Raw genomic sequence first — 21690 nt, forward strand, 5'->3', positions numbered from 1 at the left:
ACAACGCATTCAATATTCTATATTTGAGTGATAAATTTATACATAATTTTGTTAACCTTTAAACTGTAAGCTCCCATATGCTTAATATGATCTGATATCTTTAAAGTTTACATAATGCTGTAGTTTGCTGTGAATCTGAATGCCTTGTAAACTAAAGTATTATTGGTTTAACAATCAAATCTAAAGAATAAGGAGAAGTTGCTGAGCAAATATTAAAATGGATATTCAACACAGTTTTGGCATATGTTTCTACAAACAGCTAGAGTTTACATTAACATTCACCAAAAAGATTGAAGGACATAAAGTGTTGGGAAAGTTCACTAACTTAATTCATTTCTTTTACTAATGAAAGGTTATTATGCCTTCAAATGGAATTTAGAGATTATTAATAGTAGATATAGCAGTGGGAATGAGCTTATGATAAGTGAGATGATTCAAGAAAAAAATCTCTATATATTTCTTGCCAAGAAAAAATACATTTGTCTTTTTCTTCATGTGCTACTTTTAATTACTTTAAGTTCTTTCTGAACATACATGTATTATTAATAATTCCTATTGAAATAGCATAGGAAGGGTTTATTTTTGGTCACTGTTAGTGTGTAAGATATTTCAGCAATGGAAAGATGTGCATTATTTAAAGAATGAATTTTAATATTCTTCTTCTCAATAAATGTTTTATTTGTTTTCCAGGTTAGCACTCTACGTATATGAATATCTGCTCCATGTAGGAGCTCAGAAATCAGCTCAAACATTTTTATCAGAGGTATGTTTTATAGATTTTCTGTATTGCATTTTGATCTTATATAAATGAATGGAAAACATACTATAACGATTATTTGAAGAAAGTTTGTTATGTATTATATAGTGAATTCTTAGTTATCAGTATACATAGTATAGTTTTTATAGATTATATATAAGCATTTTTATCCCCATGCCACTTCTGTGCCACTCGATTTTCTAGTCACCTTTCCAGCCGTTTTCTCCTTTTAGAAATGGAAAGTAATATTAGTATGGCAACAATAATCAAGAAAGCAAATTTTAAAAATTTGCTCTAAAAAATTTGTGAGTTATAAGCCCTCCACCATATCTCTCATTCTAACAATATAGTAATTTTGGAAAATGTGGATTTTGTTTTTATTTTGTATGGATGACCGCTGATTGATTTTAGTTAGAAAACATTTTGATAACCTTATTTCAAGTTCTTCCCTTTCTCTTCTCCACCTTCACTTTCTTTCTTTTTTTTAAATTTCAACTTTTATTTTAGATAAGGAGGTACATGTGCAGGTTTGTTACATGGGCATGTTACGTGATGCCGAGGTTTAGGGTATAGATACTGTCACCAGGTAGTAAGCATAGCAGCCAATAGGTTGTTTTTCCATTCATGCTCCCCTCCCTCCCTCTCACCTCTAGTAGTCCATAGTGTCTAGTGTTCCCCTGTTTATGTCCATGTGTGCTCAGTGTTTAGCTCCCACTTACAAGTGAGAATGTGCAGTATTTGGTTTTCTGTTCCTGTGTTAATTTGTTTAGTATTATGGCCTCCAGCTTGATCCATCTTGCCTAAAAGATATGATTTCATTCTTTTTTAGGCTGTGTATTATTCCATGGTGTATATGTACCCCATCTTCATCTAATCCACCACTGATAGGCACCTAGGTTGACTGGAATTTGACCTTTCTTACAGTGATGCTTATTTGTCTCCTATGTGTATGAGGATGATGAGGATTTTATTGAGCTCTGTTATGTGCCAGGCATACAATGTGCCAAGGTATTTTACATATATTATCTCTAATTCTTATAAGAAATTTGCAAAGCAGGTAATATTATTTCTGTTTTACTGATGAGGACAGCAAGGCTCAGAGTGTTTTTATAACTGGCTAATGGTCACAAAGCTTAGTGAGTTATGGAACTAGAATTCAGACTTAGGTCTATGTTAATCCCAATGCTTTTCGTTTTTCCTCTATATCTGTGCTGTCCAATATGGTAAACACTAGCCATATATAGATTTTTGAGCGCTTGAAATGTGATCCAATTAAGAAGTGCTATATGTGTGAAGTACAGTATTTTAAAGACAGTATGAACAAAAGAATATAAAATATCATTAATAGTTTTAAAATTTTGGTCATACATTGAAGTGATAGTATTTTGCCTATGTTAGGTAAAATAAAACATATTACTAAAATTAATTTTAACTTTTCTTTAAATATGGCTATTAAAAGTTTTAAATTGGATAACACATTATATGCCTGTATCAAAATACCTTATGTACCCCATAAATATATATACCGCTATGTACCCATGAAAATTAAAAATTAAAAAATTTTTAGCTGGGCGTGGTGGCTCATGCCTCCCAGCACTTTGGGAGGCCAAGACGGGTGGATCACAAGGTCAGGAGATCGACACCATCCTGGCTAACACGGTGAAACCCCGTCTCCATTAAAAATACAAAAAGTTAGCCAGGCGTGGTAGCGGGCGCCTGTAGTCCCAGCTACTCGAGAGGCTGAGGCAGGAGAATGGTGGGAACCCGGGAGATGGAGCTTGCAGTGAGCCGAGATAGCGCCACTGCACTCCAGCCTGGGCGACAGAGCAAGACTGCGTCTCAAAAAAAAAAAAAAAAAAAAAAATTTAAATTATACATATCGTTCTTATTTGTGGCCCACGTTTCTATTTCTGTTGGACGGTGCTGCTTGAAATCATACTACCTCTGGTGAGCTCGCCAGTTTGGTCCCCAGCACATCGAGAGCACAACAGACAACTCATTGCCAGTAGTTCCCTGCCTGAGGTATAGCCTTCTTGAGATCCAGCTGCTACTCGAAGTAAACAAATGCACACAACCCCTACTCTTATTTTTAATTAACTAGTATATGTGAACTGGTAGGGCTTATTTGCAGATAAGGAATTTTAGAGGTTTGGTCAGAACATGTAAGAACTCAGTTGTTTTACTATAGAAGGAATATATGCAGTATAATAAAAATTTGATTTCAAAAGTTTATTCAAATCAAAACAAACATTTGGTGTATCTATGTTTCATTAAATCATTAATTAGAAGACTAAGGGCTATGACCTTTCTAACTTGTAAACACTGGTATTATAGAAGAAGTGATTGAGATTGCAAGAAGGATGTCTTTTTGTATTCTTAACCACGGTCAACTTACAGTGTTTTAAAAGAACCTATAGTGTACTCTGGAAATTTAAAATTTTTGTTTTAATGCAGTGGAAACTTAATGAAAAGATTCCTCAATGATCTCCTTCCTTGTATCAAGGACCATTTTGAACTAGCCCAATTCACTTAATCCTCGAGGGTTCCCAAAACTATATTTTCTTACCAACATTGTAAGATATTAGATACAGTGATTATTAAACCTCATCAAAAAAGAAAAATGTTGCTAACTTATTCAAGGAAGTTCAAGTATTTAGATTCAAATGGATTATGTGAATTGAGCAAATCACTAGATACTAGACTCCTAGGGTTTGAGCTCAGTGAAAAATATATATACAGAATTTCTAGGACTGTTTGGTGGAAATAAAATTAGAATTTCAGAAGAGATTCACACATATTGACAAGTATTTATCGTTATTTCATTTTCTCTGGCTGCAGTTTGAATCCAAAAACTGAGGATTTCTCTTAATTATTAGTCTAACTCACTTTCACAAGATGCGTCAAACTGAAAACAAACTATTATCACCAAGAAGACACATTATTTCTTGACTTTGGAGATGAGTGTATGTGATTTTCAGAACTATTCTTCCCTATCTAGGTTGCCAAACTCTGAATGGTGCTGTAAAAATGCATTGTCAACACCTAAATAAGCAATGTAGGGGAATAGCTAAATTAATTGAGCTGTTAAGTTTTCTATAATGTAAAATAATAAGTTAGATCTATTTGGACTTACGTAGATAGACTTCTAAAACATTGTCTAGTAAAAGAAGAAAGCCGAAGTATGCCATGTATCTGGAAACCGTAGAACATAAAGTAATACTATATATTTTTGTGGGTACATATTTACGAATGTATAGTAAACATTCTGAAAGAATATACATGTCAGACTAGTTGTTTCTGGGAGTGGGGATATTAAAGGGTTCAAAGGGATTTTATCCTTAGTTATAGAATTCTTTTAAACAAGGAATACATATATTATTTGTGCAGTTATTTAAAAATAAAAATAAAGAAGAGAAAATCCTTTCTCTTAAATTATCTGAGCTTAAAAGATGGAAGCCTGGAGATAGATTTGTGATAAGCCATTGCTGAGTACATCCTAAGGGTTCTTGATAATTTCAGTTGGTTAAATTACAATAGTTCGCTATTTCCTCCCTCACATTTTACGTTCCACAGTATCCAGCTGCTTGGGTTTCCCTGTATACCTTAGGGCTTCTGTCATCTGGGCTTTACTCAGTGGCATATTCCCTCTACCTAAACTCTCCTCCCCTCTCCACCTTAGAAATAGCTTTTCCTAGAAAGGTTTTCCTGGGGTTTCAACTAAGGTGATATTACAATCCACAGGCAACTGTACATGAAGACCTTTGCATCCATGCCAGGAAGTTGGACTTTATCTTTGGCAAAAGGGAGCCTTTGAAGGTTTTCAAGTTAAAAAAAAATATATATATATATTATATATATATAAAAATATGTGACATCATTAGGTTTGTACTCTGGTGTCTTGGTTCCCTTTCCCCCTAACCATGGATGGTAAAAAAGGAGAATATAATATTTTAGAGCTCTGTACCCTGTTGAGGGTTGCTTCCTCTCTGATTTTCTCTTGGATCAGGTGGAAAATTTAAGGCTGCTTATTTGAATGACTTCTTAACTAGTCTGAGTAGTAAAAAAACAATCTTACCTAAACCCTCCCTAGTCTACCCCCAGGTTTTTACCTAAATCAAAATAGTGCCATTGGAACGTAAAATAGGGAGACCTACTTATTTGAGTTGATTATTATAATAAAAAGGAAATGATTGAAATGGCACCAATTGTTATCAATTATTATAACGTTATCCAATGTTCTCACCCTGGTTCAAGGCAAAGTAGACTACTTCTTCCAAATTTGACGTTCTCCCTCTGAATGGATGAGGCTAAGAATGACCGTGATGTTAATGAGTTCTTCTGAATCAGGTTTTACTGTGCTGGGTCACTTCTTTCATTAGTATGGGCTTGTTCTTTTGGGTGAAGTTGCGAGAAGGCCAACTAGAACTCCAGGCATTATCTGAACAAGCAAGATGTGTATCTCAGCTGCCCAATCTTGATTTTCTAAAAATGCCCTTGTCCTGGGCTATCAGAAATTGGACTGCTCTTGATAGCTTTTGTTATCAGTCAGAAGAGTGGGGCACATTATTATTAACTCAGTCATTTTTTTTCTTAATTGAAAGAAAAAATGGACTAACAATAGAATTAACAACGTTTCTCTAACTAGGTTGTGCCAGCTAGCTCAGTGTTACCTCTGATTCATGATAGATTTTTAAACCACTACCTGAGTCTAAAATGTAGTTTATGTGACTTTTCATTTTTTTTACTCCCAAGGGGGAAAAACTGAATATTATTTAGAAATATTCTCAATACAAAGCCCTTCCTCTGCTCTATCTTTGTTATTCTTCAACATTTAATAATTACAAACAGAATGCTAAGGAATCTTCTTTCCAATTCTACATTAACTTTTGTTACTTTAGGTTCATTAGAAGCTATCCTTTTTCTGATAATATCATTTTGTTGTACAAAGATAATGGCTGCTCTTCCTTGAAGTTTTGCATGGTATTCATGTCTCAGAATAAGGCTCAATCTCCTTGACAAATGAAATTAAGAATTAGAGTTTTGTAACAATTCTAGATATTTTCCCTTTCTTAAAATTTTTGCATTATTACTAGCCCTTATTTGTCCTAAGTTAGCCAACAAGTTAGCCTGAAATATAAGTTTAAACACATCTAAGGGATTCCTTTTTCAGATTTTATTAGGATTGCTAAATTATTGAGCATCATAGACTCCAAAACTGTTCTGTTTGTCTTTGATGTATAGGAAGAGAGAAAAGATTAATTAGTATTTCCTAACCGGTCACTTGAACTTTAATTTTGAGGCAATATAGTATAGGAGGTAAAAGCAATTGCTTTGGTCCAGACATCCTGGGTTTAAATTATGTTCTACATCTTATTTACTTTCTCAGTTTCCTAGTTATAAGATAATGGTAATTGTGACAATACTTTAGTTATGCTGTGGTTCAAATGAGTTAGTATATGTAAATTGCTTATAATAGTACCTGACATATAGTAAATGCTCAAAAGTGTCATTTTAAAAAATCTTGACCAACTTTTTTCTATCTTGTATAGTTTCTTATTTAAAAAGAATAGAGGCGTAAATATATGCCTGATGTGTATATGTGTGTTCCAAGTGTCTGTCACTTGGATGGCCTATAATCCTACTGTTTGGTGTTACCCTTTCTATAAAAATGGCTCCAGCTCTAATTCCTAATATTGTAGGTTGTCGTGAGTCTTCCCCAGTATCTGTGAGACTTTATTGGGTGCTTAGGGTTCTTGTGCTGTAGTTTCTTGCTCCTGTTGAGTGATTATAGCCCCACTCTGGTTCTCCCTCTTACGGTCTATCCCTTTTATATGCCTGAAGTTTTCTTTTTTTCTCATGGTTTCAGAGGTCCACTAATTCGTTGCTCTTTTGTATGAAAGATTCTCATGTAAGGTTGAGGGATAACCAAAAAGATTAAGCATTGTACAGTATAGGCACCAACATTAACTTGAATACTAGACATAAGTTACCTTAAATTCTTTGATCTCATTGCCACAGGGAATTTTTCACTAGCTGTTTTCCTCAGCATGCCTTTGCCTTCTATCTTGTTGACTTCTCATAACCTGTCTCATTTTTTCCTTTTCTGAATCCTTCCAGACCCCTGAGCTTCTTCGCAAGAGACCGTTAGCAACTTCCTAAATTCTTGTTACATAGAAAGTGAACTATTTGTTTTCCTCTCTGCATTCTTCCTTTCACACAATTCCTAGTGGCCTCTGTCTTTCTGTATCAAAAAATAAAAACAAAAATAGAAAGGATCCATTAAGGAGTTTTCCCAATAAGAGGTGGTCCTCTTTAGGAATACTTCTTTCATTCTTCTAAGATAAAGTAGCACTGTTCAGTAAAACTTTCTGTGATTATGGAAATGGTCTCTAATCTTTGCTGTCAAATAAGGTAGTCACTAATTATGTGTGACTATTGAGAACTTTAAACGTGGCTAGTGCAACTGAGGAACATTCAGTTAACTTAATTTTAAACTGAAGTAGCCACATGTGACTACTGGGTATCATGTTGAATAGCACAGTTTTAGATTATGTGCTTCAGAGTATAGTCACCTTTTTTTTTTTTTTTTTCCTGTTAAACATCTATTGCCTTTAATTTTTTGAATTAAAATGTAAAAATTTGGGCTGGGCATGGTGGCTCATGCCTGTAATCCCAGCACTTTGGAAGGCTGAGGTGGGCAAATTATCTGAGGTCAGGGGTTCGAGACCAGCCTGGCCAACATGGTGAAACCCCGTCTCTACTAAAAACACGAAAATTAGCTGGGTGTGGTGGTGGGCTCCTGGAATCCCAGCTACTCAGGAGGCTGAGACAGGAGAATCGCTTGAGCCCATGAAGTGGAGGTTGCAGTGAGCCCAGATCGTGCCATTGCATTCCAGCCTGGGTGACGAGAAACTCTGTCTAAAAAAAAAAAAAGGAAAGGAAAAATTTTTACTTCAATTTCAATATTTTTTACATGTAGTTTAGTGTATAGATATACTCATGCTTCTATACATGAGAGATTTTAGAAAATTGGTGGGAACAGTAGGTTATATCTAAATTAGAAGTCTCAGGAATTTAGTCTAGAAACAAACTTACACATAGGTATACAGGTTATTTTCTTAACACAGGAATTGGTTTTATTGTTTTATAGTATTAAAAGTTATTATTTGGATATTTGTTTAAATTAAAAATTATGAAAGGATTTATGGGTACTGTGAAAAGTTTGGAGCCCATAACCTTCAAAGCTGCTGCTGCATTGTTGGAGATACTGTGGAAGTGGGTCTGGATCTGCTGAAGAGGTCCCACATTGACAAGACTAGAACCCCTAAAAAGGTACTGCTGACATCCAGAATTGTGCTACCCTGGCTTCACTTTTGGAGCCAGAGGCAGGAAGCTTCTCTTTTTCCTGTTTTTTGATCTCCTGCTAGTGTCTCATAATGGCAGAACTTAACAGGAAGCCAAATGGCAAGGAGGCTAGGAAATGTGATTTTCAGAGTCCCAGCCCCAAGTATAGAATGGAGTATAGAAGGGTGGGTGTAGGGCTGAGAGATAGTAGGTAAATGACCAGTATACCTTGCCAGAAGCAAGTAAGTATGAAAAATTAAGCAAGTGTGTGTATGTATACCTGTATACATTTATGTATATGTATCTTTTTTTTTCTTTTTTGTACAAATGTTAGCTTATACACCATTTTGTGCTTTAATTTTTGTTTCACTTGTTAGATTTTGGAAATTGTGTTATATTGGTTCATGAAATGTCATAATTCTCTTTTTATGATTGTAGCATATTTCATTCTATGAAATGTGCCATGATATAGTTCACCAGCCCTGTACTGATGGACATTTAGGTGTTTCCAGTCTCTTTCAATTAAAACAGTGCTTCAATGAAAATTGTTATATATATGTAAAATTTTGCACATGTGACCATCAGATAGTATATATTTCATAATTAAACCATAAGACATCTTTTTCCTATTGATAGACCTTTTGCTCATGATTCAATGTTTGGTTTTACATTTATGAAGAAATGCTGAAAATGTTAGATCATATGATAAAAACAGCGTATTCATAGACAAGGCCATCAAATGCAGAATATGGCATTAGGAATGGGCCTTGAGATTTACATGAAAGTTACAGGAGAATACAGCCCCTAGCTGGTCAAATGACAGAAGGAAGTGAGGTAGATAATTAAGCAGCAAAAAGCCTTAGGACTTGGCAGATACATATTGATGTTGGGATAATGGAAGAAGAAAAAACAGAATAAAGAGAAAATGTTATTGGCAAAGATGCCACCCAAAAACTTAAATAGGCCTGAAGCCCATGAAACTCAGTACAACAGAAAATGCCTCTTCAGAAACAGCAGAAAATTTGTTTTTAACATGACTGCTGACATTTAGGAATATTTTCTGGCCATTCCTTAACACCACCCATCATTAATTCATATTTGCTAAAAAAACAAAATTAAACTACATATAATTTAAAATGAAAGTCCTCCTTTTCCCTGTTACAGATAATAGTTGTAGGCTTGATGTGATTTTTAAAAATGGATACACACCTACAAGTACACATATGTATGTATACATACTTTTTTTTTCCAAGCAGAAAGGTTTTATGCTATATATAATGTTCTCCAACCTTCCAAATTTCCATCTTGAAAAACCAGTAGAGCATGATTCTCTTTCCAGGTAGCTGTATTTCATTCTGTTTAATGATAGCACACAGTTTCTAATTTTCATTTTTTTCTAACAATGCTACAGCGAATGTGGTTTAGTTTTCTACAGGTCAGGATTCTATTTCGGCTCTTCTTGAGCACCATTTTATGCTTTCTATAAGCAAGTAGTATCTAGAATAGTGATCCATTTGGACTTAGCAATATTCACTGTGTAAACACAGACTGTCTCTTCTGTGGACCTATCTAAAACACAGCTTTGAGTATGGTTCATTCAATAACTATAAAAGGGTGGATTTTATGTTAACTTCAGTATGATGGACCGAAGTTTTACCTGCTTCTGGCACAGACTTGCAATTTGAGGACAGAAGGATGAATACTATGTAGTAAAAAATATTGTGAGCATAAAATGATGATATATGTGATGCTTTTTTAGTTTCTCTGAGGAATAATAAGATGTAAAACTATTTAAAATACAAATGTATTACCTCAGGCTTCTTCTCATAAAAGACCATATCAAATATAAGCCATATAGGTAGTTTCCTATAGTCCTTTATCTCCCAAGATAGCTGGAAATGGACTGTGGAAGTTGTGGAAGTGCGTGAGGGGAAGCTGCTTAGTAAGGATGAGGGGCAGTGGGTCTCATAGACTGTGAGTCTAATCCTACCTGCAGCACACCCTAGCACTGAAACCTAGTCATACCATTTTCACTCCTCCATAAGTCATGTCACGTTCTTCTTTTAACTGAGTGTAGTAAAATCTGTTTATTTCACAGCCATATTATGTAAAGTCAAGATGAAGTGAGGTGAAACATAAGGATATTACCTTGAAAAATTTGCTGGTCATATGATTATGATGGTTCTAGTGATTAGGAATATTAGTGTGTTTGGGTACATCGGTGAGGGTTTATTCTTATGTTCTTTCAAGAAGATACCAACTAGTGAAAAAGTGGTAAGAGAAAAGTGATAGAAGGATGAGACATAGGTTTTTGGCTAACTTATAATTTTAGCAGGACATCAGAGTTTTGTTTCTCATAAATCTCATTAAGTACTATTTCTTATTTTTTATGAACCAAGGTAATATAAAATGTTGATGAACTGAAATTATCAGATAAATGGTGGCATAGATATACAAATTATTTGTGTTACCATTTAGGATAATTAAAATTAGGATCTGGCTTACATTTATATGATCTGGTTTATTGTTCATAGGTAGTTTTTCTAACTTCAAGTTCATTAATTCTTGGAATTTTTCCTTTTAGTGCTTCAAAATGGCTATTACATTATTATCATTATTATTATTAACTTTTTTTTTTTTTTCTAAGACAGAGTCTTACTCTGTCGCCCAGGCTGGAGTGCCATGGTGCTATCTCGGCTCACTGCAATCTCCGCCTCCCGGGTTCAAGTGATTCTTCTGCTTCCACCTCCTGAGTAGCTGGGACTACAGGCACATACCACCATGCCTGGCTAATTTTTGTATTTTTAGTAGATGCGGGGTTTCACCATGTTGGCCAGGCTGATCTCGAACTCCTGACCTCAAGTGATCCACCCACCTTAGCCTCCCAGAGTGCTGGGATTACAGGTATGAGCTACCGTCCTGGCCACATTTCTAATCTTCAAAAAATTTCTCTTTATTTTTTGAGAACAAATTACTTGTTTTACTTCAAGGTTCCCATTTATTTATACTTTATGTACTTAAGAACTCTAAAAATCCAACCAATTTCAGTGATTTTAATGGCACTTAACTTTTTTCATCTTTTTATTAAAGAGGATTTTTGTTTGTTTCTATATTTAGGACCACTTTCCGAGTTCCTGTTTTAAAACTTCTTTAAAAAGTCCTTTTGGGATAAGAATTCCTAACTTCTTACATAGTAGATGATGGAAAGAATTCCTTGCATTTTTTTGAAATCTGTAATTACAGTTGTTCCTTTCTTAGTAGTATTAAGGGCCTCTGGGCATATTTTACTGATTGGGGTCTTGTTACATAATTTTTATTATTTAAGCTAAAAAAAAAAACTAAGGCATATACTTATATACAGAGGTTTTTTTTTGAGGTCTTTCTGGATCTCCTTATTTAAGGTTGTAATTCCACTTCATTGTTTTCCTGCTCTTTTTATCCCCCTTCTCTGCTTAGTTTTCCTTCACTGCATTTGTCACCTTCTCATATAAACACAATTTACTTTTTTGTTTGTTTCTTTGTTCATGGTCTATCTTCCTTACTAAGGTGTAATCTCCCTGAAGGAAGGGATTTCTGTCTTTTGTGTTTACTGCTATCCAGTGCTTAGAAAAGGCACTGTATGAATACTTAACCGGACACTCATCCAAAAGTATTTAGTCAGAACTTTTACTTTTTTAGAGATGTTGATCTTGTTTTAAATTTTTATTATAGTAAACTCTAACTTAGCTGAAATGGAAACAATTAGAAAGTTAATGTCAGCATCTTTTAGAAACTCTTATTTTATGAGAGACCCATGTCGTCTTCTGCCTACACCCTCAAATCAGGAATGTATTTAAAAACTCAACCCTTAAGATATAATTTGAAGTCAACATATTAAGCCTAATCTCTTGCAAGTTTCTGGGTGAGTGGTGATAACTGATGTTCCTATTTAATAATGGTGGTTTTGATGTGCGTTAAGATCCTGAAATACCTTCTGATTCAATAAAAGAAACAGAAAGAAAGAAAAGAAAAACCTCAAAATTGAGTTATCTTCATTATGGGATTTTAATGGTGATCTGAATTTGGTATACATGATAACTCAGTGTAACAGGACACTAATTCTGAAATGACTTTAAATAGAAGCTTAATTTTCTGTTTAAATGATTCATTTTTACTTTTTCCATTTATACTACGAGCATAGACAATTGTTCCTTAGTTGCAACTCTGATTGTTCCTTTTTCCTAGTTATATGTATGGTTTCCAGCAAGATGAAAACTATTCTGATTAGTAAGTTAAAATTGTTTGGCCCAATCCAAAATACTTTGAATATTTTTATATGGAATATCACTGGAATTTTGTGGGTGCTGGTGACAATGATGATGTAATGAAGTTTTACAGGAATACCCTCCTAGGTAAAAGAAAAAAAAAATTAGTACCTCACAGTTACCAGGCACTTCCTGCATGTCAGTTACTCTTTCTTCCCACTCCCCACGCCCCCACCCCTCACCGCCCCAAGACGGAATTTTGCTCTGTCAGGCTGGAATACAGTGGTGCAATCTCGGCTCACTGCAACCTCCGCCTCCCGGGTTCAAGTGATTCTCCCGCCTCAGCCTCCGGAGTAGCTGGGCCACTGAGCCCGGCCTGTCAGTTACTCTTTTAAGTGATTTTCATGTACTAACCAGTTTTTTCCTCACAACAACCTTGTGATATATGTGACTATTACTAACCATATTTTATAGATGAGGAAACTGAGGCACAGAAGACTTAAGTAACTCTCCCAACTTCACACAGCTAGTATGTTAGAAAGTTAAAGTTTATGCCCATGTCCCATTCTGCTTAAAATGAAGATGTTTTTATTATTTTATGAGAGGGCATTTGAAGTGATGTATCAATCAGAATACAGCCACACCAATTAAAAGCATACTGAGAATTTCAACAGGGAATGTAATATATGGAAATAGCTAAACAGATTTAAAAGAAAGCAACAACAGCACACAGAAGTTACATAAAATCAATAATTGCAGTGAGCAATCACTAGGGCTGAGGCACCAAAAGGAAGAGCTTGCGGTTATCAAAAAAATGGGAGGAGAAACCTCAGAGAGCTGAATCTTAGACCTCTAAGGAGAGGGAGGTGTGTGGGACTGCTGGTACTTGAAGAGCTGAAATTTACCTTTAACTTCTGAAGAGAGATATTGCCCAGCTGTGCTGATACTTCTGAGCGGCACAGAGAGACTGGTTCTGGTTGTGTGGGATAAAGCTAGAATGGAACCAGCTATTGTCACAGCTATTATCACTGGATGAACTGCAACTGGGGTCACCCTGACAGGAATAGTAAGCTAACAGGAAACAAATCCATTCTCCCCTCTTCTTACTTCCAGCCTCTCTCTAGAGCCTCTCTTAGTTTATGGGACCTAACAGGAAGCCATTTAATGAAGGACAAAGGTAGTGTATGGATCTCCAGTCTCAGCATCTGAAAGACCACAGAAAGATGAATTTGAAACTGAAAGACTGGAGTTTACAACTGGCACAGTATGAAACAAATTCAGGAAAATAAGGGTGACATCTCTCTGAGACTAATCCAGTCAACAACTCACTATGTAAAATGAGTACTTGGAAAACTTGGGTAAAAAATAATATGAAAATGATGAAAAATTCAAATATTACCGTAGTATTTTAAATGGAAATATTATTACTTTGTAATATGTGTGGAAAAAAGTATTATTAGGAAAGTAATATCTCTTTTATTCATTTTAGATAAGATGGGAAAAAAACATCACATTGGGGGAACCACCAGGATTCTTACATTCTTGGTGGTGGTAAGTATCCTTTATTCCATTTTTACTGGCTTGATGATGCATTTCAATAGGCCTGTTTATGGTTTCATGCTTCCTTTTTATTTTTTCATTTTCTAAAATTTTCTGGAAGGTAGCACTTTTTAAAAGACCCTTAAAAACCAGCACTAGTGTAATTTAACTTAAATATACTACTGTTGAGTTCAACTGGAATTGGAACCAGTGTGTGGAATCTCCAACTGTAAGTACGATTCTATAATGGCTTGGGATGCCATAACGAAATACCATAGAATAGGTGGCTTAAATAGCAGAATTTTATTTTTCACAATTCTGGAGGCTAGAAGTACAAGATAAGTACCAGCATGATCAGTTTCTGGTGAGGGCTGTCTTCCTGACTTGTAGACAGTCACCTTTTCGCTGTGTCCTTACATATTGGGGAGAGCAAGCTGTTTGTGTCTCTGCTTACAAGGGAACTAGTCCCATCATGAGGGTCCCACTTTCATGATCTCATCTAAACCTAAGGATTTCCCAAAGACCCCATCTCCAACTACCATCACATTGGTAATGCCCACCCCCTCAAATCAGGAATTTATTTAAAAACGCAACCCTTCATTTCAATATATGAATTTGGGAGAGGGCTGGGTGTGGTAGCTCACCCCAGGTAGCCTGTAATCCCAGCACTTTGGGAGGACAAGGCGGGTGGATCACCTGAGGTCAGGAGTTCGAGACAAGCCTGACCAACATGGTGAAACCCCGTCTCTACTAAAAATACAAAAATTGGCCAGGCGTGGTGGCACATACCTATAATCCCAGCTACTTGGGAGGTTAAGGCAGGAGAATTTCTTGAACCTGGGAGGCAGAGGTTGCAGTGAGCCAAGACCAGGCCATTGTGCTCCAGTTTGGGCAATAAGAGCAAAACTCCATCTCAAAAAAAAAAAAAAAAAAAAAAAAAAAAAAAAAATTTAGGAGAGGATACAATTCATTCATAGCAGATAATTTTCTTGTCTTGAAGTGGCCAATGAGGTTGGCACTTTTTCTTGACTCTCTGATTGTCGAACTAGTTATAAGATTGCTTTCTACAAAGTGGGCTATCAAGTCGTCAATGTTAGACCACCATATAGGTAATTATAAGCGTTGGCATGCCATTATAGCTTCTTCAAACCCTCACTTCTCCTCTTGAAGGGATTGGGAATGGGAGATAATAATCTGATTGGCATCTTTTATGTAATAGGTTAATCTTGTAATAGGCCAATTTTGTTCCAAAATAACAGCTACTCATCAAACTCAAATCTCCCCAGAACAAGAGGGGAATAAGTTACAAATAAGCAGTTAGTGAAATAAGTTTATCTTCATTTTCTTGCGCTGGAAAAGCATATTCATGAGAAACAGTGACCTGATACAGTGCTCAACAGATACTGAACTAATCAAATAGATTTTTTTTTTTTTTTTTGCCTGGAAGAAGTAATGTTCATACTTTTATATTCCCTTGTATTTCTGCCACATTGTGGTATCTTTTAAAGTTTCATTTATTCATAGGCTTTGAGCATGTTTCTCCATGCAAACCTAGTAAAGTTTATTGCATTATCTCAATAAATACTTACTGAGTGTCTTGTATGGGCCAGATACTATGCTTGATACTATGGACACACCAGTGAATAAAACACACACACATCCCTATCCTCTTGCTGATAACAGTCTATGGGGAAAACAAATAATGAAGTAAGCAGTGAGAAAGAAGTATTTGAAGGGGATATGCAGAGTCCCATATAGGCACATGCCAAATACATTTCACCTGGAAGAACTGATAGCTAAGCCAAGGCATTAAGTAGATATAAGAGTTGGCCAGAAAGGCATGGAGAGAGAGAGAAGGGGGATGTTTTGGATCAACCATACCATGTGCGGTGACCTAGAGGTGAAAGGCAGAGAGAGTATAGCACCTGGGAAGAAAAGAAAGAAATTCATTATGTTGGAAATTGGGGTGATAGAGTGATTAGGGATGAGGCTGGATTTGTAAACTGTGAATTTGAATTTAATTATAAAGAGAATACAATGCAGATATTTTTAAGCAGGAGAGTAATACTGTTTGTTTATATCTTGTCAAAGAAAAGAGTAAAACTGTACAAAATTAGAAAAGATTTATTTTGAGCCAAATATAAGTGACCATGGGCCCTTGACACAGCCTTCAGGAGGTCCTGGGAAGACGTTCCCAAGGTGGTCAGGGTGCAGCTTGGTTTTATACATCTTAGGGAGACACGAGACTTCAATTAAATACATATAAGAAATACATTGGTTCAGTCTAGACAGACAAGACTACTCAAAGCAGGGGCTTCCAGATTATAGATAGATTTTAAAATTTTCTGATTGGCAGTTGGTTGACTTTATCTAAAGACCTGGGATCAATAGAAAAGAACTGTCTGGATTAAGATAAGTGATTATGGAAAGCAAATTTCTTATTGTGCAGATGAAGCCTGTAACAGGCTTCAGAGAGAATAGATTGTAAATGCTTCTTATCAGCTTTAAGGACTGTGTTGATGTTAACACTGGAGAGTATAATGAGGCAAGTCCCACTCCCACTTCCTGTCATGGCCTGAAGCAGTCTTTCAGGTTAAATTTTAAGAGTGCCCTGGCCAAGGAGGAAGTCCATTCAGATGGTTGGGGGACCTTACAATTTTATTTTAGGTTTACAACCATAGCCATATCACTCTAGTTCTATAGAATAGATAATGGATGGAACAGGAATAAGTCCAGAAATAGAGGAGCACTTAGAAGGCTCTTGCGGTAAGGAGTAGAGAATGGTTACTTGAACTAGTGTATCATCAGTGGGGAGGAAGAGAAGCGGAAGGATTTGAGGGATATAAGCTTGAAGTAGAAGTGGTAGGATTTGGTGAAGAGTTCAGCTGTTTAGGTGTGCTGAAACTGAAATACGTGCCATCCAAGTGGAGATGTTGAGCAGGCAGCTTGTTACATGGGTCTGATGTTTAAAGGAGAGAGAGATGAAGCTGGGTGCAGTGGTGCGTGTCTATAGTAACAACTACTCAGGAGGCTGAGGTGGGAGGATCACTTGAACCCAGGTGTTAGAACCCAGCCTGAGCAACATAGTGAGACCTCATCTCTAAAAAAAAGAAAAAGAGAAAGAGAGAGAGAGAGAGAGAGAGAGAGAGAGTTGAGTGGTATTACCCATGAGTGGGGAGGAAAATGAGCCTTGTACAGAAACCTTGCAATATTAACATCCAAGGAATAAGGAGGAAGAAGAGGCTGTAAAGGAGAAAGAAAGTGGCCAGGCATGGTGGCTCATGCCTGTAATCCCAGCACTTTGGGAGGCTGAGGCGGGTGGATCACTTGAGGTCAGGAGTTCGAGACCAGCCTGGCCAACATGATGAAACCCTGTCTCTACTAAAAATGCAAAATAAGCCAGGCATTGGTGGCAGGCAGCTGTAATCCCAGCTACTCAGGAGGCTGAGGCAGATGAATCACTTGAACTTGGGAGACAGAGGTTGCAGTGAGCCAAGATCATGCCACTGTACTCCAGCCTGGGTGACAGAGTAAGACTTTGTCTCAAAAACAAAAACAAAAAACAAAAAACCAAAAAAAAGAGAGACACAGGCTCAGCTAAAAAGGTAGGAGGAAAATCAGGAGAGTGTAGCATAATAGAAAACAAGAATAAGTGAGGGTTTCGAGAAGGAAGAAGAAAGGTCAGTAGTGACAACGGTGACTGCAAGGTAAAGTAATCAGAACATATATGTCCTTTTAGGATTTGGGGAAAGGCCATTAATGACTTATAAAGCTGAGTAATGGGCTAGGAAGCAAGAATGTTTCAGATCAAGAAGTGACTTTGAAGGTAGGAAGTGGGAAATGGTATATAGTCAACTCTTTAAAATGGTTCATCTGTGATGAGAAATGATACCTGGAGGAATAGTATAGATTAGAGAGAGAAGTTTTTAATTTTAGATGGGAGAGACATTTGCATGTTTAGTGTTTAAGAGAAGGAGACAGTAGAGGGGCAGAGTCTGAAGATACAAGGGGAGAGGAGATGTTTAGTGGTTTAAAACTCCACACAAGGCCTGAGAGAAGGAGGTCCAAAGCACAAATGCTGGGAACTGAGAGGGGAGAGGACCATCTCTACCCTTGTGGCAAGAGGAGATGCAGGGACGTTTGTAGGTTTGGTATCAAGAAGTTCATTTCTTCTATTCCTAATAAAATACTGTTCCTTATATGTCCCTGCCTTCTGCCAATCTGGAATGTTTGCATAGGGCTTTCCTTCTGAATTTCACAATTTCTGGAACCTAGATTAAGGTCCTTACCCCTAATGTCATATCTTCCTCAATCCTGCCACTCACTGTCTAAATGCATGAGGAATGTCCCATGGAGTATTTTGCATTTGACTAGAAGAGAGTTTGGAATAGAAGACAGAATAGAAATGAAAAAAAAGTTTAGGTAATGTGCAAATAAAAGGAAGGGTTATAAAAATTATAGTACATTTGTTCTTGGGCTGTTATTACACATTTAATTATGATGAACACTATATAACGACAAAAGAAATGTTTAAGACATTTTAACAAAGCAGGACATAGTTGTATGTACAGTGTAGCATAAATGGGCATTAAGAGTAACAACAAAGAAAAATAATTTTGTTTTAATATGGTGGGATTGCAGATGGATTTTTTTTTTCTGCAAGTATTTCTATTACTTGTAAGTAGAGCTTTCCCTTCTATCTTCCCAATTTTCTACAATATGTTCATGGTGTTTGTGGAGATGCAGGATGAGGCAAGGAGAAAGGAAAACATGTGGATTCAGTATCTCAGCTCCATTACTTATCATTTCTGCAAGATTTTGTTGTTTCAGTCTCAGTTTTACCATCTGTAAAATGATGATGAGTCAAATTGATCTAGGGTTCAAAAAAATTAGTTCTTATTCTGATAGCTTTTTTTTTCCTCTGCAAAATAGGACATAAGGGTACTGAGGGTAGTGGTGGTGGTGATGATGGTGATGATGAATTTTTAAGAGAGTGAAGGATAGTCTTTAAAGAAAAGTTTGAAATAATTCTAAATAGACCCAGAGAAAGAACTGAGTAGGAGCACACATAAAATATTGCCAGGCATTGTTTAAATCCTAGTTAATATTGTAGCTTATAAATGCATAGTGATGCCAGTATGCCCAGGAATGTGACTTTTCTGCAGCAGCAATTGGTAGTCCATGTATTTGCGTGGACAAGTTAGGTGGTTTTTTTTTTTTTTTCTATTTCTTCTATTAAAGAATTTCTTACTCAATACCATATACACTCGTCTCTTAGCATCTTTAAAAGAAAAAAATCTCTCTGAGTGCCATGCACGTGGTTTCCTTGGAACGTTATTTAATGCCGTCGTGTTTTTAATCTTTCTCCTGAAAGCATGCCGTACTAGAAGTCCCGTGGTGAGTGCAACCCACACTTGGTCAGTTGTGGTTGTGGGTTTCCCCTGTTTGTCTCATGTATGTAGGGCAGGAACAGGTGCGGTCTTTTGGTTCAGAGTTGTTCCAACGGTTCACTACAGTTAAGCATCATCATTGTGCTGTTTTCCTGGGGTGTAAGACTGGCATTTTGTATAATAGTATAAAAGTCAAATTGTCTTTTTATACAGTATTTATGATATCCAGATCTAGCCAGTCAATACTTAACTTTTTTTCCAAATGTAATTGAGTCTCCTCACCTGTTGACACCTTTTCATTTTGTGTGTTTCCAATGAAGTCTACAAATGGCATAAGAGACCATTTTAGGAGTCTGATGCTCTTGGATCAGTGGGTTAACAAAGTGAGGATTTTAAGAGTTTTCTATTATAGCATTAATTTTTGTTTCTTGCACCTCTTTCTCTTTTACATGCTTTCTCATGAATTTAACTTATTCCTACACTGTAGGTGTTTGATAATAACTTACTCAATACTTTGGCTTTTTGCTTCTGTAGCTTTTTTTTTTTTTTTTTACCTCAACTGTCAGACGGTGCAGCTTTTAAATGTGCCATTTTTTTTTTCCTTTTTCTGTGGCTGTTAGATTCAGGGGATCCCTTCTTCCATGGCGTTGGTATTTTAAGTAACTTAATTTGTACTTAGCTGGAGATATCAAATAAATAAGTAATGGGCACATAAGTATTTCTAGATTATATTTGTTCAATTTAAATCTAGTACATGCAAAATATATAGGTATAGTTTTTTAATGATTTATATTTTTTCCCCTAAAGCTACTGACATAGTCTTTGAGGTGCCTCCTTCATCTATATAAATCAATGATTCTGAATAGTTTTGGTCATGGGGTCCTCTGAGAACTGATGAGAGCTATGGATTTCATCTTTCAGAAAAATGCCCAGATCTTAAGCTGCCCTGATTATTGTGTTTAGCTAGCCATTACCATGGGCTTTAAATCCAGCAGATGCCTGACCTTCTTATCCTTAACTCTTTGGACCTGGACTTCATAATCTGTGCTCTAGGTTAGGGATTCAGGACTATAATAATTGTTGCCTTTTTATGTTGCCCAGGAAAGCTGTTGCTGCTGTTGAGGTCTACATGATTAGGATAACATGTATTCTTCAAGAACTTACTGCTTGCTCATTTGCTCAACCTAAGAGTCCGTGCTGGATGGACCAGTTGTTAATTTTAAGACTTCTTCTCATTTCAATTTTTTAATAGAATATTTTAAATTAGAATTGTTCTGTTGTTTAAGCCTTTTCACCAAATATTTAAGAGTGCAAAACTGTGTTGCCCTCAAGGAAATAAATAGTAGGAAAGATAAACAATTTGGAAGTATTAGCCGGGCGCGATGGCTCACGTCTGTAATCCCAGCACTTTGGGAGGCCGAGGTGGGCGGATCACAAGGTCAGGAGATCGAGACCACGGTGAAACCCCGTCTCTACTAAAAATACAAAAAATTAGCCAGGCGTGGTGGCGGGTGCCTGTAGTCCCAGCTACTCAGGAGGCTGAGGCAGGAGAATGGCGTGAACCCGGGAGGCGGAGCTTGCAGTGAGCTGAGATAGTGCCACTGCACTCCAGCCTGGGCGACAGAGCGAAACTCCGTCTTAAAAAAAAAGAAGTATTAAGGCAGAAATAGCTACTGGTTTAATAATAATGTATTATAGACTTGATATTTGCTAAGAGAGTAGATCTTAAGTGTTCTTACCAGACACACACACAGACACACAAATTATGCGTGAGAGATGATGAATATGTTAATTAGCTTGATTTTGGTAATCATTTTCCAAAGTATATGTATATTCAAACTTCACATTGTACACCTTAAATATATACAGTTTTTATTTGTCAATCATACCTCTATAAAGTTGGAAATAAACTTAAAAAAGAAATATGTACTGGTTATAATAGCAACACAGGAACAATACTCACTTCAGTTTGGGAGAGTTAGAAAAGGCATCATAGAGAAAGTGAATCTGAGCTGAGCTGAAAGTTGAGTGAGAGAAGGGTAATTGGGGCGAGGAATCATGTGAAATCTCAAAAGGGATGATCATACACTCAAGTAATGACAGGTAGTTTGGTATGGACGAGTTCATCTATAAGTCCAGAATTAGGAAGTGATAAAATATAAAGAGACAAAAGCAGGGGACAGATTATGAAGTCCTGCATATATTAAGGATTTGGGACTATAGCCCAAAGATTTTAAATGGGGTCCCTGATGTGATCAGTTTTGTGGCTTTAGACACTCACTTGGCATCAACATAAAGATAGATTAAAGAGGGGCCGGGCATGGTGGCTCATGCCTGTAATTCCAGCACTTTGGGAAGCCAAGGCGGGTGGATCACCTGAGGTCAGCAGTTCGAGACCAGCGTGGGCAACATGGTG

At 36.5% G+C, this 21690-nt stretch overlaps 1 protein-coding gene across 23 annotated transcripts in view; it reads left to right on the forward strand.

Annotated features, from left to right (window-relative positions):
- Positions 1 to 21690, forward strand: part of LOC105475056 (single stranded DNA binding protein 2) — a 331890-nt gene that overhangs the window by 112776 nt on the left and 197424 nt on the right. For 19 of the 23 annotated variants that reach the window (XM_071098731.1, XM_011729998.3, XM_011730000.3 and 16 more), the window contains 2 exons: positions 691 to 763; positions 13835 to 13896. Coding sequence is in view for 12 of the 23 variants with exons in the window: in XM_011729998.3 (XP_011728300.1) it covers positions 691 to 763; positions 13835 to 13896 (135 nt within the window). In the remaining 11 variants the exon portion in view is untranslated. The remainder of the gene's footprint in view (positions 1 to 690; positions 764 to 13834; positions 13897 to 21690) is intronic. The other 4 variants (XM_071098733.1, XM_071098734.1, XM_071098735.1 and 1 more) reach the window with 1 other exon arrangement.

The sequence above is a fragment of the Macaca nemestrina genome, chromosome 6, assembly GCF_043159975.1.
Source record: "Macaca nemestrina isolate mMacNem1 chromosome 6, mMacNem.hap1, whole genome shotgun sequence".
NCBI lineage: Eukaryota > Metazoa > Chordata > Mammalia > Primates > Cercopithecidae > Macaca > Macaca nemestrina.